The sequence below is a fragment of the Leptodactylus fuscus genome, chromosome 4, assembly GCF_031893055.1.
Source record: "Leptodactylus fuscus isolate aLepFus1 chromosome 4, aLepFus1.hap2, whole genome shotgun sequence".
Taxonomy (NCBI): Eukaryota; Metazoa; Chordata; class Amphibia; order Anura; family Leptodactylidae; genus Leptodactylus; species Leptodactylus fuscus.
Window position 1 is genome coordinate 73,325,420 of NC_134268.1, and position 10,346 is coordinate 73,335,765.

A 10,346-nucleotide genomic window follows, 5' to 3' on the forward strand; every position below is an offset into this window, starting at 1 on the left:
CACCGGCCACTTTATTAGGTACACCTGTCCAACTGCTCGTTAACACTTAATTTCTAATCAGCCAATCACATGACGGCAACTCAGTGCATTTAGGCATGTAGACATGGTCAAGACAATCTCCTGCAGTTCAAACCGAGCATCAGTATGGGGAAGAAAGGTGATTTGAGTGCCTTTGAACGTGGCATGGTTGTTGGTGCCAGAAGGGCTGGTCTGAGTATTTCAGAAACTGCTGATCTACTGGGATTTTCACGCACAACCATCTCTAGGGTTTACAGAGAATGGTCCGAAAAAGAAAAAACATCCAGTGAGCGGCAGTTCTGTGGGCGGAAATGCGTTGTTGATGCCAGAGGTCAGAGGAGAATGGCCAGACTGGTTCGAGCTGATAGAAAGGCAACAGTGACTCAAATAGCCACCCGTTACAACCAAGGTAGCCAGAAGAGCATCTCTGAACGCACAGTACGTCGAACTTTGAGGCAGATGGGCTACAGCAGCAGAAGACCACACCGGGTGCCACTCCTTTCAGCTAAGAACAGGAAACTGAGGCTACAATTTGCACAAGCTCATCGAAATTGGACAATTGAAGATTGGAAAAACGTTGCCTGGTCTGATGAGTCTCGATTTCTGCTGCGACATTCGGATGGTAGGGTCAGAATTTGGCGTCAACAACATGAAAGCATGGATCCATCCTGCCTTGTATCAACGGTTCAGGCTGGTGGTGGTGGTGTCATGGTGTGGGGAATATAGATACCCTTATGTACTACATGCCCAGCCTATTGATATCAAGGGGCATTGTACCTTGTGGTAGCAATGCTGGGAAATTGAACAGACTCACCAACAGTTTAATGCTGTTTTTTGGGGGTGCCAGCACTGGAACACCCTATCATTGGCCTATCATTGACAAATCACTTTCTCCTAAAGAGATTGTTCAAGGCACATAACCAATTCAACTATACCATATACATTTTAAGCCTGGCCATTTGTATAAGATGTTTGTGAGCTGAAAGCTTGTTTGGTTAATTTTTATTCCTCTTGACTGTCACAAACGGATGCACATTTGGGTTGGCCAAGCATGCATGTGTTCTCAATAGGTAGAAGACATAAAGCTTCTGCCAGGTATCTGTGGTGGTCTACAGCCCATAGAGAAAAGCATTAGGTAAGGCAAAATCCAAAAATGTTAACCCCTGGCCTCTGTCATCTGTGGGGAGTTTGAAGGGTCCTATACACGTTAGTTAGTCAGCGGCCCCTCTGCAGATTTGATCCTCTGCATCATGTTGCAGGTCAAGTCCAAAATAGCATGCAACCAGCTATAAATTAAAGGGATACTATAGTTAAAACGCAATTTTTTGTGACTAACACGTACCTTTAGACATCTAAAGGTAGGAGAAGAATAGCCTTTCTTAAGGCTATTCTTACTTTTTAGATAAAAAAAATTGCGTTTTAATGATATGATCCCCTTAAGGACATAATGCTATATGTTTGTGCTTAGTAATGTAATCCTCATAATATCTATTAAATATATTTGTGGCCTTTAAACCATGCACAGAGCTGATAGAGCTAAATGTATGCAAGACAATGAGTGAAGAGAGTATGTCTGAGGCACAGGTCTTCTCTAACTTAGGGACTGGATGAAAGCCGCAGTTTATAGGACTGTCCTTTCTTGTTAAATCTATGGAGAATTGTCCTGTTGCTGCCAGTGTCTCAGCATGGCTGCAGGAATGCTACAGAGAAGCAGCTGTTTAGTTATGGTAAACAATGTGGAAGGACAAGAACAAAGATGCCTCCCAAGTGTGAAAGCAAACAGCAACAAGCAGTCAACAAATTCATGGATTATCTCAGTCCACTTTCACTGGTTGTCCAGCAATTCATTTGAAAGGGAATGATGTCACAGCTGTGACTACACACTACAAACACCCAGATATTCAGCCCAATACATGCTCCGACTATATCTCAATAATCTCTAGGATATTATATGAGTTCTAGTGTTTATGTTGTATAAAGTGCTGCAGAATATGTAATAAAAATGATTGTTACATTATTATTTACCTATGTCTACTTTGCAATGTACTATTGTATGGTGCAAATTTTCTGTATCAATGCATGAGAAGAGAAACAAATCAAATCAAACAAGCTTTATTGGCACGTCCGAATAGATATTTGGCATTGCCAAAGCTAGTAAAGTGTGTGTGTGGGGGGGGGATTGGATTCGGGTGGGTGAGTGGTGGGTATGGGGGGGGGGGGTTGGGGTATAACAGTCCGTGGAGTCTCATTTTCCTCAAATGGATGAAACAAACAAATGGATTATTAAAATGTGGAAAAAGTATCTGTTTTCTTCACTACTTCACTCCACTTAGCAGGCTATGAACACAATTCAAACAGTAGAATGCTAAGTTTACACTAACATTCGGGTTTCCATTCTTGGGATCTTCTTGGAAACCCCATCCACTTAAAAAGTGGTTTCCCACAGACACAATAGACAATAATGGGGTCCACTGGGTTTCCACTCGATTTACTGTATGAAATCGGCAAATAGAAATTTAGGATACAGAATTTTCTTTCTGCATATTTTAAGCTGAATGGGGGACTGTGTCTCCAAACGGTCACTGAACGCTAGTGAGTCTGTTTACACATGGTACCTATAAGTCCCCATGGTCCCCAATTCAATATCTTTATTTCCACATTTTGTTCACCATTTTCTAAGTAATCTTTGTAAGACCGTGCCTTCTATGTCAATTAGAAACAATGTAACGATAACTATTTCCTTGTTTGGCTTTGAACTACCTGTATCATAAGGAGATTTCAAAGACAAAAGCCACCATAGACCTTTAATCTGCAGATTCCAGAGTTATCACTAAAGAGAATTTTAGAATTCAAAGAATTCAACTGAAAACATCTTTAGAAATTCCAACATGAATTAACAAATTTTTTAGACTTTTGTAGACTGTTCAGAACACCAGAAATTGAAACTTTTGCCACTCAATATTTGAGTTTTTAAGAAAAGAGGCAAGTGTGGCGCACACAAGGAAGAAGTTGCAATTTTATAGTGAACAAAGTTGCTACTTTTTACATGTCTTATATGAATCAACTCCCAGAAATATATTTATTTCAGACAACTGGTATACATTAATTGATATATTAACCCTGTAAAGCACTGTGGAATATGATAGCATTATATATTGATAAGAAAAATAGAATAAGTTGACCTCACGGTACACCAGAAGCTACCTGACACATACTGATGGCTTGATAACAAGTTCTAGAAATCCCCTTTAACAGCTTTCCCTTTAAATTGCTTGAGAAAGTCTTAAACAGTGATTTATCCGAAAATGGTTGATTTGCTAGTTAACCTAATGGTAGCCACAAATGCCCAAGATTTGCCCTGTAGGAAAGAAGTAACATAATAGAACTTACCCTAGTAGTTCTAGAAATTTTTGATGACTATGAAAAATGGATGAAATGCTTGAAAACATTGTTAAAATGGTGCTGGATATTCAATTTTCTAATAGACCTGGAAAGAAGGTGTACGTCCACAGACACATAGTCTTCAAGAAGGATAGCAGTGGGTCATAAAAGGTTCAATGATGTGTAGACATCTCACAGTCTGAATGAGACATCTGCATGGCTGTTCAGCTGACATCTCGTCTGATTCGGTCCTACACACATCTTACTTCAAAGCCTGTAATTCCCCACATCATCATCATCATCACATATTAACAAGATGCCAAAGATCAAAGGGCAGTATTACTTTTCAATCAACATCCTGAAAACTTGATATTATTTTTCCAAAACAAGTATTTTTATTCTACAATATTGGCTTGTACTGACAAAGCCGCCTAAATGGTCTTCAATGCTCTCACATTTTACCTGGCAAATAATTAATGGAAATGCTAAAGTGAAGTCTTCGTTCAGACGAAATGTCAACCTGTAGAATTAATGTTTAAATGGGATCTTTGCACTTCATTTACACTTAAGGGTGCAGATGGTCTTCAGGGGAGTGTAGAACTAATCCCACAGTATGTAATGAAGTGTGAAAGGTATTGTTTGCAGACCCTTCATAATGAGAAGCCATCCAGATTCATTACTAAATGAATATTCTGCCTTTACTGAAAGAAGTTTCCTGTTCCCATGCATAGTTGGCCATTATTTTCTAAAGAAACACAAATGTTCCATAAGATTGCAACAAAGTATCACAAGATGTTGAATGCTTGAGTGATTCTAACTTAAAAACCGTTGTTAAGTGCTACTGGGCCATTAACTGTCGGGAAGGATGAGCTTGTGAGGCCAATAGGTTCCCAAAATGGACACACCTCCCCCAAACACGTAGCCTGAGGCTATTCTTTTAAGAGTCATCTCCTATAGAGAACAAAGGCTCCCTAATCCACAGCTGGTTTACATTACTAATAGCACAAAACACACTGATCTTCTCTTATTATGTGTGTGTATAAATAATCAATGTGTTATAACTATTCAATATTTCAAAGCTAAAAAGAAACATAATACAAACAAAAAAAATATTTCCACCCTCAGCAAGTTTTTAATCTTCACAGGGACATCTAGACAGATTGATAATCTAAACCATATGGAGCTGAATCAGATAAGGGGTGCTTGGAAGGCATAAAAATCACATGCATTGTTCCTATATGTGATCCGTGATATGTTCTCACACTAAATGGCCTAGACTATGTATAATATACTAGAAATCCCATTGATATTTACTTTTAATACAGGAAGCAGAAATCCAAGTGTAGTTAAAAAAAAACTACTTAAAGTATCGAATTTCTGTTTCCTTCCTAAATGTTTTTGGATCACTCTGGGGCAAAGGAAGTGAGGTTGAATTTTTGGCTCTTATCTCTTAAGTATAGGTTGTGTATTTTTATAATTATACATATTATTTTACTGGTCCTACAAGAATGGAGGCTACTCAACGTGCTGGAATTCCCAGATAATCTGTTATCACAGCCAGATACATTCCTCTGGCAGAGGGGGGAAGATAACATCTAAAACGTGGGAGCTCATTGGGAAACCACTAAATATGCCACTAAATTTAGAAGAGGTCTTGACTTTTCCATTTATTATATGGCAATAATTCCATGCTGTGTTATCATGAAGACACCTAAGTAGTCTCAAAAGCTTGTTAATCTTTTCAGTTAGTCATTAAAAAGGTATCAACTACTGAAGACTCTCAATATTTATGTCTCCTACTATGCTAGCACAACTTAGAAGTAGGCTATGGAAACATTTATTTTAAGTTGGCCGTACGTGGCACAATAATACATAATGGTTTATGAAGATGTAATTGTAATGAGCCATATACTTCAAACAATGCCAACAGCCATGTGCTACTGAAAAAAGCAGCAGATACAATTTTGCAGATTAGGGAATGATTTTAATGGGTCATTTGCACATTACTATAGACATAAAGGGAATACCCATCTACGGCAGTTTTCTTGCAAAGGCATATCTTTGGCACATGCCCTTTCTTGCATCAAAGATGTCCCACATCTCCCGTTCTGAGCCTCGCTTGCCACTATATGTAAATGTAGGCATGGAGCAGGGAAGGCCCGGAAATGCCAGTCTTATTAAACTTCTCTAATTTTAATGATGTAAAAAAGTATGTCCATTGTGGGCAGGAAAAACTAGAATGATAATATATGCTAAAGCTATATGTGCATAATACATGTCATGATACTTTAGGACATTGAATGATACTGGGGCTGATGTGTGAACTTCTGTTCAATAAAATCCATATTTGACCTCACACAGGAGCAGCATTGACTATGGTTAGGCAATGTAAAGATTGAGAGTCCTCAGTAATTGATACCTTTTTCAATGGCTAACAAAAAATGACAGATTCCAAGCTAGGTCCCTTCACCAGGCATGTTATGACACAATAGCAAGCACATTTATACAGGAATAGAGCGTTTGGTGCACAATTGATGGAAAGCAGTACAAGCAAATAAACAGATAAGTTTAAAAAAAAGTTATGTCAGTTCACAGGAAGGTTCTCATAACTCTTTTAAACTTATCTGTTTATTTGCTTGTACTGCTTTCCATCAATTGTGCATCAAACACTCTATTCCTGTATACATTTGCTAGCCTTCAGATACTGTGTCATAACATGCCTGATGAAGGGACCTGAGTAGTCCTGAAAGCTTGCAATCTGTCATCATTTTTTGGTAGCCATTAAAAAAGGTATCAAGTACTGAATCTTTACATTTCATATCCTGTGGTTAATACAGTACAAAGATAAATTGTGGTTAGGCAGTTAATATATGTTGGTATACTGTATATGGCCTTTTTATTCATCAAAACATCGATAATATGCAGGGGCGTAACTTGGGGGGGTGTAGAGAATGCAGTCACACTGGGGCCCTTGGGGGGCCCATAAGCACTGGCATCAGTATTAAGATTAAATCTTCCATCTGATCCATAAGCCAAGGAGACCCACAGATTACTCTAACCACAATCAGAGTGATTAAACTCCTTAGCACCTGTAACCATCACTATCACAAATTCACTGTAGGGATGAGGTAGGGGACAAAAGACTGCATCGGGGCCTACAAGACTTTAGTTGCGCCATTGATAATATGCATATGTACATCAAGGTTAATCCTTAGCAGCGGATTTACAATAACTAAATTTCAAGTTGCAACAGATTTCTAAAGTACTCTATGACATTACCAAAAATATATTGCAGAATCAAAGACATCACCATCAAAAAGACACCCTTGGTATTCGGTGATTTATCTATAGGCAGATACAGACATTGTTCCCAATGCTATGCAGTAGTAACACATCCCTATACGGCCAGCTTACTCATATACGCACATACTCATATAGACACTAAACCGAAAAGTGAACACAGTTCTTGAACAATTTCAGTGTCAAATGAGTAACATGAGAAACATTTTCCTTTGGTAACAAAGTTTAAAATAACAATAAATCCAGTGTCTATAGTCTATTAAATCCAGCTGTAGGAAATGTGCTGTGCATTTCTCTTTGTCTGCAGTATATAATTAGCATATTAAGAATCTATTATGAGCTATGTTAATAGACCTACTGGGGACAAATATATAAATCTATACCTACTCAGGGCTGGATGACTTCCAGACACTGGGTAACCAATCTGCCTCAATGTCACCTAGCGTCTGTGGACTTAAGTTTGTTTGCCACATTAGTAAAAACTTATTCCTGGAGACGTCTAACTTGCTGCTAAAGTCTCCAGTACTATATCATTCCTTGACATATACTGATACCGAGAGATGGATGAATCAATATGTAAATATAGATGATAGATAGATAGTTGATTGATAGGTACATAGATAGATAGACAATTATAATGCTAAATCATGAATAGTCAATGAAAGATATACCTGATACAAATTAAAGTTTGCTAACCTTTCTATTACTATCCACCTTTCTATTGCTATATACCATCTATTACTATATACCTTTCTATTACTATATACCTTTCTATTACTATCTACCTTTCTATTGCTATATACCTTTCTATTGCTATATACCTTTCTATTACTATATACCTTTCTATTACTATATACCGTTCTATTGCTATATACCATTCTATTACTAGCTACCTTTTTATTACTATATACCTTTCTATTGCTATATACTGTTCTATTACTATATACCTTTTTATTACTATATACCTTTCTATTGCTATATACCGTTCTATTACGATATACCTTTTTATTACTATATACCTTTCTATTACTATATACCTTTCTATTACTATCTACCTTTGTATTGCTATATACCATTCTATTATTATCTACCTTTCTATTGCTATATACCTTTCTATTGCTATATACCTTTCTATTACTATATACCTTTCTATTACTATATACCGTTCTATTGCTATATACCATTCTATTACTATCTACCTTTCTATTACTATATACCGTTCTATTGCTATATACCATTCTATTGCTATATACTGTTCTATTGCTATATACCTTTCTATTACTATATACCGTTCTATTGCTATATACCATTCTATTGCTATATACCGTTCTATTACTATAAACCTTTCTATTACTATGTAAGGCTTCTAGTAATATAAATAGATATATAAATAAATAAATAAATAAATAAATAGAAAAGTTAAAATAATAAAGCAAACTGAAGTAAATCTTTATAAAACCTGCATATCATCATGCTATCCCTTTAAGCAGATATACATACATAGTCTATGGACACACTCAATGATACACTGAATACACAATGGACTATGAGAATAGTTTTCCTGATAACTTTGCAGCCTGTGACTATTGGCCCGGGTAATGACTGGTAACAATATTAGAGGTAACATCTGTGGAAATGACTACAAACTCCCGCACTACCCCAATGCAGCAGGATGTGGAGGTCTGGTGTGTCCCATTGCAGTATTGTGCTCCCAGCAGCGACTATGGGGCTGCAGCTCCTCCACAAGTCACTGACTAAACTTCTCTCATTCATTCCTCAGCAGCAGCAGCAATGGCTCTCAGACGTCCTCTCTATACAGGGCGCACATGAACTAGAAGCCATTGTCATACAGGTAATGAGACATGAAGCAGTTGGCAGTGCTCACCTCTGAGCTGGCACTGGACCCCAGCACACAGCAGCAAAACCAACAGCAGCCGGCATGACATGTCTGACTGAATGTGACGCGGGACAGGGAGGCGCCCTCTCTAGTTCTCTGTCATCCGGGGAAGGGTCTCCGTCTTCTCCCCTCAGCCCCGCAGATGTCTACTACTCCTCATTCACAATCTTCTCCCATCCAAAGTCCTCCTGAGAGGGGGAGAGGGCAGTGGGATGGACCATTTAGTTACACGGGGGGGTGTACAGAACATACAGCAGCCTCACTGTCTCCATGTGCTGCCCCTTCATTGTGTGACCTGGAGGCTGTGATGTAATAAGGATTTGTGGGAAGTAGGCTGTCAGCTGGGGCTATAGGGATTCAGAAAGAATTATCACAGAAAAAAGGAATAGACCCCCCCCCTGAAAATTTGGTGTGATCCACTAGTGTCCAGCATCTATAGGAGACTTCTCACATTGTGGATGTTGGCTCTTTAGTTTGGGTATCCGGATGTATAAGGGATTTACATGGCAATTCTATCAGGTATCAGGATGTATAAGGGATTTACATGGCCATTCTATCAGGTATCAGGATGTATAAGGAATATACATGGCAATTCTATCAAGTATCAGGATGTATAAGGAATATACATGGCAATTCTATCAAGTATCAGGATGCATAAGGGATTTACATGGCAATTCTATCAAGTATCAGGATGTATAAGGAATATACATGGCAATTCTATCAAGTATCAGGATGCATAAGGGATTTACATGGCAATTCTATCAAGTATCAGGATGTATAAGGGATTTACATGGCAATTCTATCAGGTATCAGGATGTATAAGGATGCTCTTTGACCATCCAAAAAGTTGAGAGATATCTATTATTACTATAGTGAACTCTTAATTTGCATTTTTTTTTTCACACACATGCTTAAAACTTTTGCACAGTACAGTACACGCTAGGAAAGCTATTCCATACAGTGTGAAAACTGAGCATCAGCTGGATATGGCCGAACAGAAGCCGCTACAACAATTTTTTGGCATCTGGCAATCTAATAGGGGCCCATGTGTCCATTTAACCTTTCAACATTCACAATTGTCTTAAGTTATTATTCATTTATGTATTGTGTACATTTATGGTTCAGAGTTTGGTACGTTCATTGGTAATTTTTGTTTCCCATTAAAGGGGTTGTCCGAGGCTCTATCACATTTTTTTTCTACTGATGACCTATCCACAAATCGGTGGAGATATGACTCCTGGACCCTCCACTGGACAGCCTCCGGCACCAGAAGATATACAATAGATGTCAGAAGCCAAAGAACCATCAGTTGTATAGGAGTAACTACGTTCTGGTCCCATTCGGTCCCAAGATTTTTTTTGGGTTGAACAAATTAGTTACAAACCACAATCTAAATTGGCTTTAAACATAGTTTGCGACACTGACAGGGCTCATCTGAACCTAGATACCCAATTTCTAGCTCTTTAAGGCAAACACACCCAAAGTTATGTCAATGGGAAAGTGACGCTAGGTTCACACATGCGTTCTGGTTTCCATTCATGGGTCCACTTGGGGACCCGGTGAATGGAATCCTAATCCGCTTAAAAAAGCAGTTACCTTCAGAGACCCACCGACCTCATGGACCCATGTTGGCGAACTTATGGCATGCGTTCCAGGGGGCACTCAGAGCCCTCTCTGTTTGCATGTATGCCGTCGCCATGATCGCTCACTAATGGGGAATTCATTACAGGATTACCTGTTAGTGAGAGAT

General features: G+C 38.5%; 1 protein-coding gene across 1 annotated transcript in view; it reads right to left on the bottom strand.

Moving 5' to 3' along the window:
- LAMA1 (laminin subunit alpha 1) overlaps positions 1 to 8,646 on the bottom strand; it is a 135,306-nt gene extending 126,660 nt beyond the window's left edge. Inside the window, exon 1 of the mRNA XM_075270662.1 lies at positions 8,585 to 8,646. Coding sequence (XP_075126763.1) covers positions 8,585 to 8,645 — 61 coding nt within the window. The 5' untranslated portion in view covers position 8,646. The remainder of the gene's footprint in view (positions 1 to 8,584) is intronic.
- Between the last annotated feature and the right edge of the window lie 1,700 nt (positions 8,647 to 10,346).